General features: G+C 46.6%; 1 protein-coding gene across 6 annotated transcripts in view; it reads left to right on the top strand.

The window, feature by feature from the left end:
• capn3a (calpain 3a, (p94)) overlaps nucleotides 1–17651 on the top strand; it is a 45835-nt gene that overhangs the window by 14224 nt on the left and 13960 nt on the right. For 4 of the 6 annotated variants that reach the window (XM_031787648.1, XM_031787651.1, XM_031787650.1 and 1 more), the window contains exons 5-14: nucleotides 2537–2705; nucleotides 3240–3323; nucleotides 3815–3900; nucleotides 6193–6270; nucleotides 9444–9604; nucleotides 10362–10531; nucleotides 10839–10850; nucleotides 11055–11263; nucleotides 13961–13997; nucleotides 15267–15353. In XM_031787648.1, the coding sequence (XP_031643508.1) occupies nucleotides 2537–2705; nucleotides 3240–3323; nucleotides 3815–3900; nucleotides 6193–6270; nucleotides 9444–9604; nucleotides 10362–10531; nucleotides 10839–10850; nucleotides 11055–11263; nucleotides 13961–13997; nucleotides 15267–15353 (1093 nt within the window). The remainder of the gene's footprint in view (nucleotides 1–2536; nucleotides 2706–3239; nucleotides 3324–3814; nucleotides 3901–6192; nucleotides 6271–9443; nucleotides 9605–10361; nucleotides 10532–10838; nucleotides 10851–11054; nucleotides 11264–13960; nucleotides 13998–15266; nucleotides 15354–17651) is intronic. The other 2 variants (XM_031787652.1, XM_031787653.1) reach the window with 1 other exon arrangement.

The raw sequence follows: 17651 nt of genomic DNA, 5'->3' as shown, positions 1-17651 counted from the left end.
TAACCCACTGTTTCTAGGCCGTCATTGAAAATAAGAATTTGTTCTTAACTGACTTGCCTAGTAAAATAAAGGTTAAAAAAATATTTGACAAAATGTACCCCTATATACCCCTATGTATAAGGGAAATTAAATCTATATACTATAGAAGTCTATACGCTAGATATAGACTACTTTCTTCACTGCCTCAGCATGACACCTTCTGCACTACTCTGATTCTAGCCACCTCAACCTGCCTCTCTCCCACCAGACACTTCCAATGCCCAGCAACGCGGGCACCCCTACAGTTGACTCACACAACTTTATCCACAGAAAGGGCACAATCCTCTATCCCATGACCTCCACTGGAGGCGATGGCTACTTTGGAGAGGCTTGGTCACGTTTCCTATGAGGCCCTGAAACCTTGGAGAGGCTTGGTCACGGTTCCTATGAGGCCCTGAAACCTTGGAGAGGCTTGGTCACGGTTCCTATGAGGTCCTGAAACCTTGGAGAGGCTTGGTCACAGTTCCTATGAGGCCCTGAAACCTTGGAGAGGCTTGGTTACGGTTCCTATGAGGCCCTGAAATCTTGGAGAGGCTTGGTCACGGTTCCTATGAGGCCCTGAAACCTTGGAGAGGCTTGGTCACGGTTCCTATGAGGCCCTGAAACCTTGGAGAGGCTTGGTCACGGTTCCTATGAGGCCCTGGAACCTTGGAGAGGCTTGGTCACGGTTCCTATGAGGCCCTGAAGGGCGGTAACACTACGACCCTAACCCTCACCCTCCCATCAGGCTTGGTCACGGTTCCTATGAGGCCCTGAAACCTTGGAGAGGCTTGGTTACGGTTCCTATAAGGCCCTGAAACCTTGGAGAGGCTTGGTCACGGTTCCTATGAGGTCCTGAAATCTTGGAGAGGCTTGGTCACGGTTCCTATGAGGCCCTGAAACCTTGGAGAGGCTTGGTCACGGTTCCTATGAGGCCCTGAAACCTTGGAGAGGCTTGGTTATGGTTCCTATGAAGTCCTGAAACCTTGGAGAGGCTTGGTCACGGTTCCTATGAGGCCCTGAAACCTTGGAGAGGCTTGGTTACGGTTCCTATGAGGCCCTGAAACCTTGGAGAGGCTTGGTCTGGGTGGAGGAAACCCACAACAGCGGTGTCATCTGTATATTTTGTTAAAAACTTGTGGGCTGCGTCAGAGGCTTGATAATCGTTTGTGTACAGTATCGGTGAAAGTACGCAACCTTGAGGGCCTCCCGTATCAACTGTTCTAGATATAGAGATGGCGGAGTTGAACTTCACACCCAAATTCACCAGTTTATCGCCAGTAGAGAGGTGACACCCACATTCACCAGTTTATCGCCAGTAGAGAGGTGACACCCACATTCACCAGTTTATCGCCAGTAGAGAGGTGACACCCACATTCACCAGTTTGTCGCCAGTAGTGAGATAACACTCACATTCACCAGTTTACCGCCAGTAGAGAGGTGACACCCACATTCACCAGTTTTCGTGCTACTGAAGTGCTACTGAAGTCAATGAATGCAATTTTCACTAGGCTATATGCCTGTTCTAAATGTTGGTAACATATCATCAACACCCCATGACCCTCTCCCCACTCCTTCACTCTGTCTCCCCCCTGACCCTCTCCCCACCCTCTCACCCCCTGACCTACCTCTAACCCTCACCCTGTCTCACCCTCCCATCCCCCAGGCTGCACGGTTCCTATGAGGCCCTGAAGGGCGGTAACACTACGACCCTAACCCTCACTCTCCCACCCCCCTCCCCAGGCTGCACGGTTCCTATGAGGCCCTGAAGGGCGGTAACACTACGACCCTAATCCTCACTCTCCCATCCCCCCTCCTCCCCAGGCTTCACGGTTCCTACGAGGCCCTGAAGGGCGGCAACACTACGACCCTAACCCTCACTCTCCCATCCCCCTCCCCAGGCTGAAGGGCGGTAACACTATGACCCTAACCCTCACTCTCCCATCCCCCCTCCTCCCCAGGCTGAAGGGCGGTAACACTATGACCCTAACCCTCACTCTCCCATCCCCCCTCCTCCCCAGGCTGAAGGGCGGTAACACTATGACCCTAACCCTCACTCTCCCATCCCCCCTCCTCCCCAGGCTGAAGGGCGGTAACACTATGACCCTAACCCTCACTCTCCCATCCCCCTCCCCAGGCTGAAGGGCGGTAACACTATGACCCTAACCCTCACTCTCCCATCCCCCCTCCTCCCCAGGCTGAAGGGCGGTAACACTATGACCCTAACCCTCACTCTCCCATCCCCCCTCCTCCCCAGGCTGAAGGGCGGTAACACTATGACCCTAACCCTCACTCTCCCATCCCCCCTCCTCCCCAGGCTGAAGGGCGGTAACACTATGACCCTAACCCTCACTCTCCCATCCCCCCTCCTCCCCAGGCTGAAGGGCGGTAACACTATGACCCTAACCCTCACTCTCCCATCCCCCCTCCTCCCCAGGCTTCACGGTTCCTACGAGGCCCTGAAGGGCGGTAACACTACGACCCTAACCCTCACTCTCCCATCCCCCCTCCTCCCCAGGCTTCACGGTTCCTACGAGGCCCTGAAGGGCGGTAACACTACGGAGGCCATGGAAGACTTCACCGGGGGCGTGACAGAGTTCTATGAGATGAAGGAGGCGCCCAAGGAGCTGTACAAGATCATGAAGAAGGCCCTGGAGAGAGGCTCTATGATGGGTTGCTCTATCGACGTGAGTCTCTGACCTTAGTAGCGTGACCCCTGACCTCATGAACCCGTAATGGAAGAGTAAATACAGCAGCTCGTCAGGAAGCCTCGCTCTTTAGTTACGATTCAGAACAGACCTAGTAGCCATTTCAGTAAATAAAAAAGCTATATGGACTGTCTGTGGAGGTCTTGCCCGCAATTAGTGCCGCCACCCTCAGTATCGGTGTGGGTACAAATCCATCCCTTTACCTGTTTTTAACACAATATCTTCTTCTGTCTTTCCTGCTTCCTCTACTCATTGTCCTGTCCATTAAATCATGTAGAATTACAAGAGGATTGGAAACACCCCCCCCCCCCCCCCCCCCGCCAAGAAAATAATAGCTATTCCATAGGTTTAACTAAATGTACTGAGTGTTGGAACTCGTCGATGATCACGTGCAATTTCAAAACTGTCCCCTTCCATTGGTTTAACCAACTGTATCCAATCAGTGCTGTTCCTCATGTCGCCGTTGACGATCCGGAATTGTGATCCTGTCTTGTTGTTCATTCCATTCTCCAGTCCCTGGTTCCTGCTCGATTTGAGACGCGCACTGTGACTGGCCTTGTGAAGGGCCACGCCTACTCTGTGACTGCCGTTGAGGAGGTGAGATACAACTATAGAAACATATAGATTCACTTTACGCCAAGTATCGTGAGTTATTGGATGACATTATTAGATAGGCCATGAGATACACACATTATTAGATAGATAGATAGATAGATAGATAGATAGATAGATAGATAGATAGATAGATAGATAGATAGATAGATAGATAGATAGATAGATAGATAGATAGATAGATAGATAGATAGATAGATAGATAGATCATGAGATACACTACATTAGATAGATAGACCATGAGATACTACATTATTAGATAGATAGACCATGAGATACACTACATTATTAGATAGACCATGAGATACACTACATTATTAGATAGACCATGAGATACACTACATTAGATAGATAGACCATGAGATACAGAGCTGTGGTTAGATGACTGTAGGCCTTTTGGAAGCTGACTGACTGGGCCAGTGGTTGTTGCCATTGTTACATGGACCGGGGTGTGTGTTTCTCCTCTGTGTAAGCAGTCCCAGCACAAAGCGTCTAAGGTGCGTCTGGTGCGCCTCAGGAACCCCTGGGGTCAGGTGGAGTGGAACGGGCCCTGGAGTGACAAGTAAGACAAACCTGATTGGTTGGACTGATTGGCTGATTGGTTGGTTGGACTGATTGGCTGATTGGTTGGACTGATTGGTTGGACTGATTGGCTGATTGGTTGGTTGATTGATTGGTTGACTGATTGGTTGGTTGACTGTTTGGTTGGTTGACTGATTGGTTGAACTGGCACCAGTGATAGACACAGCTTGTGTTCCGATGTACATGCTAACATTCCCAATACATTGCCTCATCCTTCTAAGTACCTAGTCAACCAATCAGCCAATCAGGCAACCAATCAGCCAGCCAATCAGTCTAGAGTAGGTATTGGAATGTAATTTATACAATACTGCTCAATTATTGTACATGTGTAGGATCTTAATTTGACTGCAACAGGAGGATTTACACTGAACAAAAATATAAAACGCAACGAAGTGTTGGTCCCGTGTTTCATGAGCTGAAATAAAAGATCCCAGAAATGTTCCATACACACCAAAAGCTTATTAATCTCAATTTTTGGGCACAAATTTGTTTACATCCCTTTTAGTGAGCATTTCTCCTTCGCCAAGATAATCCATCCACCTGACAGGTGTGGCATATCAAGAAGCTGATTAAACAGCATGATCATTACACAGGTGCACCTTGTGCTGGGGACAATAAAAGGCCACTCTAAAATGTGCAGTTTTGTCAACACAACACCATGCCACACATGTCTCAAATTTTGAGGGAGCGTGCAATTGGCATGTTGACTGTAGGAATGACTCTACCATAAGCCGCCTCCAACATCGTTTTAGAAAATTTGGCCTCACAAACGCAGATCACGTTTAACCACGCCAGCTCAGGACCTCCACATCCGGCTTCTTCACTTGTGCAGTGGTTTGCACAAACTGTCAGAAACCGTCTCAGGGAAGCTCATCTGAGTGCTCGTCATCCTCACCCGGGTGAGTGGGCAAATGCTCAACCTTCGATGGCCACTGGCACGCTTGAGAAGTGTGCTCTTCACGGAGCAATCGCGGTTTCAACTGTACCGGGCAGATGGCAGACAGCATGTGGCATTGTGTGGGTAAGCGGTTTGCTGATGTCAACGTTGTGAGCAGAGTGGGTGGGTGGGGTGAATGATAAGAGTATTTATGCTCTCACACATACACGATAAAATTAGAACTATAGGATGAATGATAGAGTATTTATGCTGTAACGGTTGTCGTAGGTGGAAGAAGGTGAGGACCAAGGTGCAGCGTGGTACGTGTTCATAATATTTTAATAGAACTCTGAAAAATACAAAAACCAACAACGTGAACGAACGAAACCGAAACAGTTCTGTCTGGCACAGATACCAAACAGAAAACAACTACCCACAACTCATAGTGGGAACACAGGCTACCTAAGTATGGTTCTCAATCAGAGACAACGATTGCCAGCTGCCTCTGATTGGGAACCATACCAGGCCAAACACATAGAAATAGAAAACATAGAACATAAACATAGAGTGCCCACCCCAACTCACACCCTGACCAGACTAAAATAGAGACATAGAAAAGGAACTAAGGTCAGGACGTGACACTCATGTTGAGCATGTCTCTCTCTCTCTCTCTAAGGTCAGAACGTGACATATGCTCTCACAATAGTCCCTAATTTGAAAGTAGTAATGTTGCTAAATTAAATAATGCTTTATCAGGTGCACATTTTTAAAACATTTTTAAAACTATGTCTGGTTGTTAGAAGGGACAATAATCCCAAAGTATTGTTACGCCCGTCGTCGGAATGAGACCACAGTGTACATCTTCTTTATTTAGAATGAACACCCCCCAAAAAACAACCAATGATAAACAAACGTAAAGTTCTGCATGGCTCTACAGCTACTGTGCAAAAACAAGATCCCACAAACTCAGGTGGGAAAAAGGGCTGCCTAAGTATGATTCCCAATCAGAGACAACGATAGACAGCTGCCTCTGATTGGGAACCATACCCGGCCAACAAAGAAATAGAAAAACTAGAATGCCCACCCAAATCACAGCCTGACCTAACCAAATAGAGAAATAAACAGGCTCTCTAAGGTCAGGGCGTGACAAGTATTCAGATTACAGTACTCGTTTTGAGTAATCCAAAGGATTACATGACTGATAAAGAGACCTGCGGCTTTTCTGTGAATTTATGGCAATCTTAAGGCTCCTTTTGAATTTCCTGCAGCCCAGGAAAAATCTCTGCGACAACGGAGTGATCAAATTAAGATCCTACAGCTGTATATTCCCAGGTCCATGTATCATACTATTGAGTTTGTCTGTTGTTGTTGATGTTGTTGCCTCCCCGTCCACAGCTCTAAGGAGTGGGTGTCTCTGTCTAAGGGAGAGAAGGACCAGCTCCAGCATCAGAGTGCTGAGGACGGGGAGTTCTGGTGAGTATTGTACCTCTCTTCAACAATGTTCTTCTAGTTTGCTTCTTGAAAATGTACACTTGTTGTTGTCTCTAACGACGTTTTGTGTCCTCTCGTCTGTCTCGACTGGAAAAGGAAAGCCCACACTCACTGAAAATGTGTTTCAGTTTTACAGTTCTTCTGCTGCTGAAGAACAGCTAAATGTACAGACTGTTTGATGACAAATGATTGAGTAGAGCATGCCAATTCTTGACTCTCCCTCTCCTCTGTCTCCTACTCCTCTGTCTCCCTCTCCCTATGTCTCTCTCTCCCCTGTCTCTCTCTCTCTTCTGTCTCCCTCTCCCACTCCTCTGTCCCCATCCTACTGTCTCCCTCTCCTCTGTCTCCCTCTCCCACTCCTTTGTCTCCCACTCCTTTGTCTCCCACTCCTCTGTCTCCCACTCCTCTGTCTCCCTCTCCTCTGTCTCCCTCTCCTCTGTCTCCCTCTCCTCTGTCAATCATAGTCTTCTGAACGTATGTGCTTTGGCTTTACACCCCCTTCTATATTGTTGATAAAGCGTTACCTGTCTATCAGAACACAGAGGTATTTAATGGTATTTGGTATTTGATTAGGATCCCAATTAGCTGTTGCGAAAGCAGCAGCTACTCTTTCTGGGGTCAACACAAAACATGAAACATAATACAGAATGACATAATACAGAATATCAATAGACAAGGATAGCTCAAGGACAGAACTCCAACAAAATCCTGGTAGAATCAGGAATTCCCCAGGGCAGCTGTCTAGGTCCCTTACTTTTTCAGGAATTCCCCAGGGCAGCTGTCTAAGGCCCTTACTTTTTAAAATCTTTACTAACGAGTAAAGCCAGTGTATCTATGTATGCCGATGATTCAACATGATACACGTTAGCTACTACAGCGACTGAAATGACTGCAACACTTAACAAAGAGCTGCAGTTAGTTTAAAAAAGGAACAAGTTACTCCTAAATATTTCATTCACTAAACCCTAAACCTCAACTAAATCTTGTACTAAATAATGTGGAAATTGAGGAAGTTAAGGTGACTGAAGTGCTTGGAGTAACCCTGGATTGTAAACTATAATGGTCAAAACATGTTGATACAACAGTAGCTAAGATGGGGAGAAGTCTGTCCATAATAAAGCGCTGCTCTGCCTTCTTAACACTATCAACAAGGCAGGTCCTACAGGCCCTAGTTTCTACCTTCTACCTTGTACATACCCACACATGATAACATACACACGATGCACATAATAAGACATGCACTCTACACATGGATGCTGTATTGTAGATATGTGGTAGTAGAGTAGTGGCCTGTGTGTTGTGAAAAGTGTTATGAAGTGTAATGTCATGTAATATTTAAAATTGTATATGCAAGTATTCAGATCCCGTGAATTGTTTTCCTCGTCTTTATACAAAACCCCATAAATAATAAAATAATGACGAAGCAGAAACAGTTTATTTAAAGAATGTATTACAAATTTTAAAATAAGAAATATCTTATTTATTTAGTATTCAGACCCCTTGCTATGAGACTGGAAATTGAGCTCAGGTGCATCGTGTGTCCATTGGTCATCCTTGAGATGTTTCTACAACTTGATTGGAGTCCACCTGTGGTACATTCAATTGATTGAACGTGATTTGGAAAGGCACACACCTGTCTACATAAGATCCCACAGTTGACAGTGTATTTCAGAGCAAAAACCAAGCCATGAGGTTGAAGGAATTGTTCGTAGAGCTCAGAGACAGGATTGTGTCGAGGCACAGATCTGAGGAAGGGTAACAAAAAATGTCTGCAGCATTGAAGGTCCCAATAACACAGTGGCCTCCATCATTCTTAAATGGAAGAAGTTTGGAACCACCAAGACTCTTCCCGGAGCTGGCTGCCCGGCCAAACAGAGTAATCGGGGGAGAAGGGCCTTGGTAAGTGAGGTGACCAAGAACCTGATGGTCGCTCTGACAGAGCACCAAAGTTCCTCTGTGGAGATGAAAGAACCTTCCAGAAGGACAACCATCTCTGCAGCACTCCAACAATCAGGCCTTTATGGTAGAGTGGCCAGACAGAAGCCACTCCTCAGTGAAAGGCAAATGACAGCCCGCTTTGCCAAAAGGCACCTAAAGTCCTCTCAGACCATGAGAAACATGATTTTCTGGTCTGATGAAACCAAGATTGAACTCAGGTTTGAATGCCAAGCGTCATGTCTGGATGAAACCTGGCACCTTCCCTACGGTGAAGCATGGTGGTGGCAGCATCATGCTGTGGGGATGTTTTTCAGCAGCAGGGAAAAGTACAGAGAGATCCTTGATGAAAACCTGCTCCAGAGTGCTCAGGATCTCAGACTGGGCGAAGGTTCACCTTCCAACAGAACAACGACCCTAAGCACACAGTCAAGACAACGCAGGAGTGGCTTCGGGACAAGTCTCTGAATGTCCTTGAGTGGCCCAGCCAGAGCCCAGCCTTGAAGTTGAACCTGATCGAACATCTCTGGAGAGACCTGAAAATAGCTGTGCAGTGACTCTCCCCATCCAACTTGACAGAGATTGAGAGGATCTGCAGAGAAGAATGGGAGAAACTCCCCAAATACAGGTGTGCCAAGCTTGTAGCATCATACCCAAGACTCGAGGCTGTAATCACTGCAAAAGGTGCTTCAACAAAGTACTGAGTAAAGGGTCTGAGTATTTCTGTAAATGTAATATGTAAATGTAATATATATATATTTGCAAAAATGTCTAATATGAAGTGTTTGCTTTGTCATTATTGTGTGCAGATTGATGAGAACATAATAATACTGCAATCCATTTTAGAATAAAGCTGAAACCAGGTTGTGAAACTGTCACGGGGTCTGAATCCTTCCCTCTCTCTCTCTCCCTCTTTCTCTCCTCTGTCTCCCTCTCCTCTCTCCCTCTGTCTCCCTCTCTCTCTCCCTCTTTCTCTCCTCTCTCTACTCTCTCCCTTTCTCTCCTCTGTCTCCCTCTCCTCTCTCCCTCTCTCTCCTCCGTCTCCCTCTCTCTCTCCCTCTTTCTCTCCTCTCTCTACTCTCTCCCTTTCTCTCCTCTGTCTCCCTCTTTCTCTCCTCTGTCTCCCTCTCTCTCTCTCCCTCTTTCTCTCCTCTCTCTACTCTCTCCCTTTCTCTCCTCTGTCTCCCTCTCCTCTGTCTCCCCTTCCTCTGTCTCCCCAGGATGTCCTTTGAGGACTTCAAGAAGAACTACACCAAGATTGAGATCTGCAACCTGACCCCTGATGCCCTGGAGGACGATAAGATCCACAAGTGGACGGTGTCTGTGAACGAGGGTCGTTGGGTCAGAGGCTGCTCTGCCGGGGGCTGCAGGAACTACCCAGGTAGGAGATGACCTCTAAACTCTAACCCTGTATTATATGAACCCTCATCTGTAATTTGTTATTATTTTAGTTGAAATCAAACTTGGGTAGTAACTACAGTAATACTTGTTTTATTTAAAATCCTTTAGCTGTGGTTGATTGAGCTTGCCTGATGCAATGGAACCAATTGAATATAGATGTACAATTGCACTTCCCTTCCACCTGGCACTCCGGTCCGGCTAAATCAAATGTTATTTTAACCCAGGACTTGTTGCGTCGTGTATAGGATTGTCCTCATACGGGGCACCATTACGTAGTAGTCAAAAATTATATTTCCACACTTTGAAGTTAGAATAATACTGTGAAATTGTGAAAATTATAATAATGATTTATTTAGTGTAAAAGCTGTTTGAAAAGATTGCATGAAATTTCAGCTGTTTTGGTAGGATGGAGTTTTGGCTGGTGAAATCACCAGGCTGTCAATGAGGTAATAGACCAATAACAAAGAGAGTTCCAAACCTCTCTGCCAATAACAGCTAGTTTTCAGTTTTCCCCTCCCAACTCAGACCACTCCCAGACATTCCTAGAACATGTTTTGCTTGAGAAATTGCTCTTTGCTAAGAAAATATTTTAGTTTATTTTTGACCATTTTAATTGAAAACAATCATAGTAAGGTACTTAATTGTTAACCCCAAAAAATATTTTATATTAAGATAAAAACAGTAGCAGTGGACTTTTAAGTGATGTGTTTGGTTCTGGACCCGCTCCCTACCGGCAGATACATTCTGGACCAACCCTCAGTTCCGCCTGTGTCTCTTGGAGGAGGATGATGACTCAGAGGACAACGAGGTGGCGTGTTCCTTCGTGGTCTCTCTGATGCAGAAGAACAGACGGAAAGAGAGGAAGTTGGGAGCCAATCTCTTCACCATCGGATTTGCCATCTACGAGGTGTCCCTGTCAGCCTTACCCCCCCCCCCAAAAAACCGAAACAAAAAAAATCCACTACTAAAGAATCTAAGATAACTTTTATTATTCTTTAAAGGGGATATCTGCAGATCAGAACAACAACAAACGCACATAGTTAGTTTAAAAAGTCCAAAAATTGATATACAAATCACAGATTGCCCCTTTTAACACATGACCATAATACGTTGTGTACAAGCCGCCTTCTGTTGTAACACGGTTTAGTTTTGAGCAGAGCGGTGTTTCTGGTGTTTCTGGTGTAAACACAACTCTTCTCTCTGTCTGTCTGCAGGTGCCGAAGGAGGTAAGGACAGGAGATGTGGAATGTATTTGTTCACACATTGAGGTTTTATCACCGCCATATTTATTTATAAATGTGTTACTATGAAAGTTTGTTTGATTAATAGTCTAACGACAATAACTAATTCAACACTTTTGTTTTCGTACTTTTCATTCCCAGTCTTTCTTCTCCTGCCTCCTCCGTCTGTGTCTGTGTGTTTCTGACCAGATGCACGGAAACAAGCAGCACATGCAGAAGGACTTCTTCCTGTTCAACTCATCCAAGGCTCGCTGCAAGTCCTACATCAACCTGAGGGAGGTGACCCAGCGCTTCCGTCTGAGCCCCGGGGAGTACGTGATCATCCCGTCTACCTACGAGCCTCACCAGGAGGGAGAGTTCATCCTCAGAGTCTTCTCCGAAAAGAGGAACACCTCAGAGTGAGTGAGAGAGAGAGAGCTGGGTGATGGTGGAGCGCAGAGGGAATATGGGAATATACCTAGTCGCCCCGGGGAAAAGCAATGCAAGGCCATAGTGAAGTGTCTAAGAGGTTTTATCAGCAGGATGTCCGGGACTTAAACAAACGCAGATAAAAGGCCTGTGCACTGCGATAGACTTTTTAAAAGGCCATTTTTCCCCCCCCAGATGTTTTGCCTGCGATCATGTTGCAGATGTCGTTGTTTAAAGATTAAATCGTCCTTTTAAAAAGTAAATCGCAGCTCACAGGTCGTTTATCTGCGTTTGTTTAAGTCCCGGCTTATGTTTTCCTTGGCCACTGGTTAACTATATATATCAATAGATCTGCAAATACATGTATCCATTCTATGTACTTAACTGCTATCTTGGTAATAGTATGAGATGGGAAATTAGTATTTATTATCGCCAGCTTCTCTGGTGTTTTCCAGTTATAGTATCTCGCCCTATGTCTAAGATGGGTGAACAGTTATAGTATCTGGCCTTATGTCACAGTATCTGTCCCTATGTCACAGTATCGGGCCTTATGTCACAGTATCTGGCCTTATGTCACAGTATCTGGCCTTATGTCACAGTATCTGGCCTTATGTCACAGTATCTTGCCTCATGTTTAAGATGGGCTAACCAATGTGGGTGGGTGTGTGTTGGGTTATTGTCAGGTTAGAGCGGCCCCTTTGGGGAGAGGGGGGTACTGGGGTTATAGTGGTGGGGTCAGACCGCTAAAGGACAAACTATTTTAACTGCGATTTGATTTGTAGAGCTGGAAGGAATCAGCCACAGTTTGAAGCTGTTATGGAATCCTTTTTAGGACAAGCGACTTCAGATTTGGCCATGCTCGGGTAAACATTTTCTTTCAGTATTAAAATAAACCTCCTGCTCTGACTCCAAGCATCACGAAACAATTTCCACCCTAGACGACAAGAGCTCCTAGCTCTGATGGAAGAGGGGGACCTAAAGGAAGAATCTGTAAAGAGATACAGTATGACAGACAGAGCAACACACCAACGTGATTATGGGCCGGTTTCCTGGACATAGATGAAGCAAGATCTTAAGAGAATCTCCATTGAAAATGTTTTTTAGTCTGTGTCTGGAAACCGCCCCTAACAGTTTTGACATAACAAAGCCTGGCTTTTATTTAATCTCAGTGGGAGTCACTGTTTTCATCCATTTCTTTTAAAGAAACATGGACAGAGTATGTGTCAAATTTTAGGTTATATAATCAAGTTGTAGACCAGGTCTGGACCCAACACTATTACAGAGTAGACAAGGTCTGGACCCAACGCTATTACGGAGTAGACCAGGTCTGGCCCCAATGCTCCCACAGAGTAGACCAGGTCTGGAACCAACGTTCCTATAGAGTAGACCAGGTCTGGAACCAACGCTCCTATAGAGTAGGCCAGGTCTGGAACCAACACTCCTATAGGGTAGACAGGTCTGGACCCAACACTCCTATAGAGTAGGCCAGGTCTGGAACCAACACTCCTATAGGTTAGACAGGTCTGGACCCAACGCTCCTACAGAGTAGACCAGGTCTGGCCCCAACGCTCCTACAGAGTAGACAGGTCTGGCCCCAACGCTCCTACAGAGTAGACCAGGTCTGGACCCAACGCTCCTACAGAGTAGACCAGGTCTGGACCCAACGCTCCTACAGAGTAGACCAGGTCTGGACCCAACGCTCCTACAGAGTAGACCAGGTCTGGACCCAACGCTCCTACAGAATAGACCAGGTCTGGCCCAATGCTCCCACAGAGTAGACCAGGTCTGGACCCAACGCTCCTACAGAGTGACCAGGTCTGGACCCAACGCTCCCACAGGGTAGACCAGGTCTGGAACCAACGCTCCTATAGAGTAGACCAGGTCTGGACCCAACGTCCCCTACAGAGTAGACCAGGTCTGGACCCAACGCTCCTACAGAGTAGACCAGGTCTGGACCCAACGTCTCCTACAGAGAAGACCAGGTCTGGACCCAACACTCCTACAGAGAAGACCAGGTCTGGACCCAACGCTCCCACAGGGTAGACCAGGTCTGGAACCAACACTCCTATAGAGTAGACCAGGTCTGGACCCAACGTCTCCTACAGAGTAGACATGACCAACAAACATGGACTGAACCTAAGAGGCCGAGTCAAGGCAGAAAATTGCCCACAAGAGTCCTTGGTCTTAAATATTGGCCTTCAGAAGAATATGGTCAATAAGACCTATATTAGAAGTTTATTAAAAGAAAACAAGTTCTCAAGAAGAAGAGGAAAAATAACAAAACACTGATAAAATAATATATATATATATATATATATATATATCATGTGGTAAATGTGACTAACAATTTGTTCACAGCTCGGTGCAAGGCGGTAAGAGTGTGTTGTACAATATTGTCATTCAACTCAATGCTATTGGGTATGGAACCATAATCCTTTAGAATGTACCGAGAACATTATAGTTGCATATTATTGATGTTGTATAGTACAGTTAGGAACAATATTCAGAGATATATAGACACGTAGGAATACCCATAGACAACTTGTAAATGTGATGAAATGTTTAGTCAGGATGTTGTAGAGTGTTTGGCTCTTTGCCAGGAAATGTGTGAGGCTTATGGTCCAATGAGATGTTTAAAGTCCTGCTAGTGTCACAATGGTGACTGCGGTTTGTTGGTTTCTACTCAGGGAGATAGAGAACAGGATCGAGGCTGACCATACAGTGGTGAGTAAAGTTCTCTCGGTTTCTTTATTCTGTCAACGTCATCAAATCAAATCAAATGTATTTATATAGCCCTTCGTACATCAGCTGATATCTCAAAGTGCTGTACAGAAACCCAGCCTAAAACCCCAAACAGCAAGCAATGCAGGTGTAGAAGCACGGTGGCTAGGAAAAACTCCCTAGAAAGGCCAAAACCTAGGAAGAAACCTAGAGAGGAACCAGGCTATGTGGGGTGGCCAGCCCTCTTCTGGCTGTGCCGGGTGGAGATTATAATAGAACATGGCCAAGATGTTCAAATGTTCATAAATGACCAGCATGGTCCAATAATAATAAGGCAGAACAGTTGAAACTGGAGCAGCAGCACAGCCAGGTGGACTGGGGACAGCAAGGAGTCATCATGTCAGGTAGTCCTGAGGCATGGTCCTAGGGCTCAGGTCCTCCGAGAGAAAGAAAGAGAGAATTAGAGAGGGCACACTTAAATTCACACAGGACACCGAATAGGACAGGAGAAGTACTCCAGATATAACAGACTGACCCCAGCCCCCCGACACATAAACTACTGCAGCATAAATACTGGAGGCTGAGACAGGAGGGGTCAGGAGACACTGTGGCCCCATCCGAGGACACCCCCGGACAGGGCCAAACAGGAAGGATATAACCCCACCCACTTTGCCAAAGTACAGCCCCCACACCACAAGAGGGATATCTTCAACCACCAACTTACCATCCTGAGACAAGGCTGAGTATAGCCCACAAAGATCTCCGCCACGGCACAACCCAAGGGTGGGGGCGCCAACCCAGACAGGAAGACTCAACCCACTCAGGTGACGCACCCCTCCTAGGGACGGTATGAGATGTATTCCTCTGTCTCACAGACCACAGTCCAAATTCCTGTTTCGGTCAGTCTTGTCCCGTCTCTATTGGCTCACCATCACCATCAGTGAGCCCTTGTCTTGGATCAGTGAGAGATGACAATAAGATGGTAGCTTGGATGTTTACGTCAGCCCTGAAACATTAAATTATTAAATGAAAAGGACAGTGTTTATTTTTTTGTGTTAACATTTTTTCATCAGTATTCAGAAGTGATATTGGCTGATCGTATTTGCCTCTCAGACACTCTTTCTCCCCGTCTCCCCCTCTCACCCTCCCCATATCTTTCTCCCCCCTCCCCCTCTCATTATCTCTCCCCCACCCTCCCCTCCCCCTCTCTGTATCTCTTTCTCCCCCTCCCTCTCCCTCTCCCTCTCCTCTGTGTCGTCTCCTCCTTCTCAGCCGGCCCCAGCCAATGCGGGGGAGGAGAGTGAAGAGGACCAGCAGTTCCGGAGCCTCTTTCAGCAGATAGCCGCGGATGTGAGTACGGTGAGTACAGTGAGGCCAGTGAGACCAGTGAGGCCAGGGAGAAAGGCCAGGGAGGCCAGGGAGAGAGGCCAGGGAGACCAGTGAGCCCAGTGAGGCCAGTGAGAGAGGCCAGGGAGAGAGGCCAGGGAGCCCAGGGAGGCCAGTGAGTTCAGTGAGGCCAGGGAGACCAGTGAGGCCAGTGAGATCAGGGAGGCCAGTGAGAGAGGCCAGGGAGAGAGGCCAGGGAGACCAGTGAGGTCAGGGAGGCCAGGGAGAGATGCCAGGGAGGCCAATGAGAGATGCCAGGGAGAGAGACCAGTGAGAGAGGCCAGTGAGACCAGTGAGCGCTTGGGGGAGTGTGAGTATAGTGCTGGGGTGGGTGGTCAACCAATGTGCTCCCAATTTAGTGCCGGGATTCAATCCGATCTGCGTCAGATCCGTGTTATAGCGCGCTTGACATTTAAAGGTAATTTTCAGATTGAGCCGACATATGCAGCAGTTACCTTTCTCTATCTCTCTTCACAACACGGGAACATTCCCTTTAAAAGCTGCATGGTCTAAAACCCCTCGATCAGATTCAATCCTGCCTGGGTTATTATACTGTATTACACCTCCTGTATATCTGTCATGTTACTGTATTACACCTCCTGTATATCTGTCATGTGACTGTATTACACCTCCTGTATATCTGTCATGTTACTGTATTACACCTCCTGTATATCTGTCATGTGACTGTATTACACCTCCTGTATATCTGTCATGTTACTGTATCACACCTCCTGTATATCTGTCATGTTACTGTATCACACCTCCTGTATATCTGTCATGTTACTGTATTACACCTCCTGTATATCTGTCATGTTACTGTTTCACACCTCCTGTATATCTGTCATGTTACTGTATTACACCTCCTGTATATCTGTCATGTTACTGTATCACACCTCCTGTATATCTGTCATGTTACTGTATTACACCTCCTGTATATCTGTCATGTTACTGTTTCACACCTCCTGTATATCTGTCATGTTACTGTATTACACCTCCTGTATATCTGTCATGTTACTGTATCACACCTCCTGTATATCTTTCATGTTACTGTATCACACCTCCTGTATATCTGTCATGTTACTGTATTACACCTCCTGTATATCTGTCATGTTACTGTATCACACCTCCTGTATATCTGTCATGTTACTGTATTACACCTCCTGTATATCTGTCATGTTACTGTTGTTTTCAGACCTGCTGTATATCTGTCATGTTACTGTTGTTGTCAGGCCTCCCGAATACCTGTCCTGTTGTTGTCAGGCCTCCTGTATACCTGTCCTGTTGTTGTCAGGCCTCCTGTATACCTGTCCTGTTGTTGTCAGGCCTCCTGTATATCTGTCCTGTTGTTGTCAGGCCTCCTTTATCCATGTCCTGTTGTTGTCAGGCCTCCTGTATATCTGTCCTGTTGTTGTCAGGCCTCCTGTATACCTGTCCTGTTGTTGTCAGGCCTCCTGTATATCTGTCCTGTTGTTGTCAGGCCTCCTGTATATCTGTCCTGTTGTTGTCAGGCCTCCTGTATATCTGTCCTGTTGTTGTCAGGCCTCCTGTATATCTGTCCTGTTGTTGTCAGGCCTCCTGTATGCCTGTCCTGTTGTCAGGCCTCCTGTATACCTGTCCTGTTGTTGTCAGGCCTCCTGTATACCTGTCCTGTTGTCAGGCCTCCTGTATACCTGTCCTGGTGTTGTCAGGCCTCCTGTATATCTGTCCTGTTGTTGTCAGGCCTCCTGTATACCTGTCCTGTTACTGTTGTTGTCAGGCCTCCTGTATACCTGTCCTGGTGTTGTCAGGCCTCCTGTATATCTGTCCTGTTGTCAGGCCTCCTGTATACCTGTCCTGTTGTTGTCAGGCCTCCTGTATACCTGTCCTGTTGTTGTCAGGCCTCCTGTATACCTGTCCTGTTGTTGTCAGGCCTCCTGTATATCTGTCCTGTTGTTGTCAGGCCTCCTGTATATCTGTCCTGTTGTTGTCAGGCCTCCTGTATATCTGTCCTGTTGTTGTCAGGCCTCCTGTATATCTGTCCTGTTGTTGTCAGGCCTCCTGTATATCTGTCCTGTTGTTGTCAGGCCTCCTGTATATCTGTCCTGTTGTTGTCAGGCCTCCTGTATATCTGTCCTGTTGTTGTCAAGCCTCCTGTATACCTGTCCTGTTGTTGTCAGGCCTCCTGTATACCTGTCCTGTTGTTGTCAGGCCTCCTGTATATCTGTCCTGTTGTTGTCAGGCCTCCTGTATATCTGTCCTGTTGTTGTCAGGCCTCCTGTATATCTGTCCTGT

Source organism: Oncorhynchus kisutch, linkage group LG14, assembly GCF_002021735.2.
Source record: "Oncorhynchus kisutch isolate 150728-3 linkage group LG14, Okis_V2, whole genome shotgun sequence".
Taxonomy (NCBI): Eukaryota; Metazoa; Chordata; class Actinopteri; order Salmoniformes; family Salmonidae; genus Oncorhynchus; species Oncorhynchus kisutch.
Note: the sequence above shows the minus strand (reverse complement) of the source record. Positions and strands in the feature narration are given on the sequence as shown.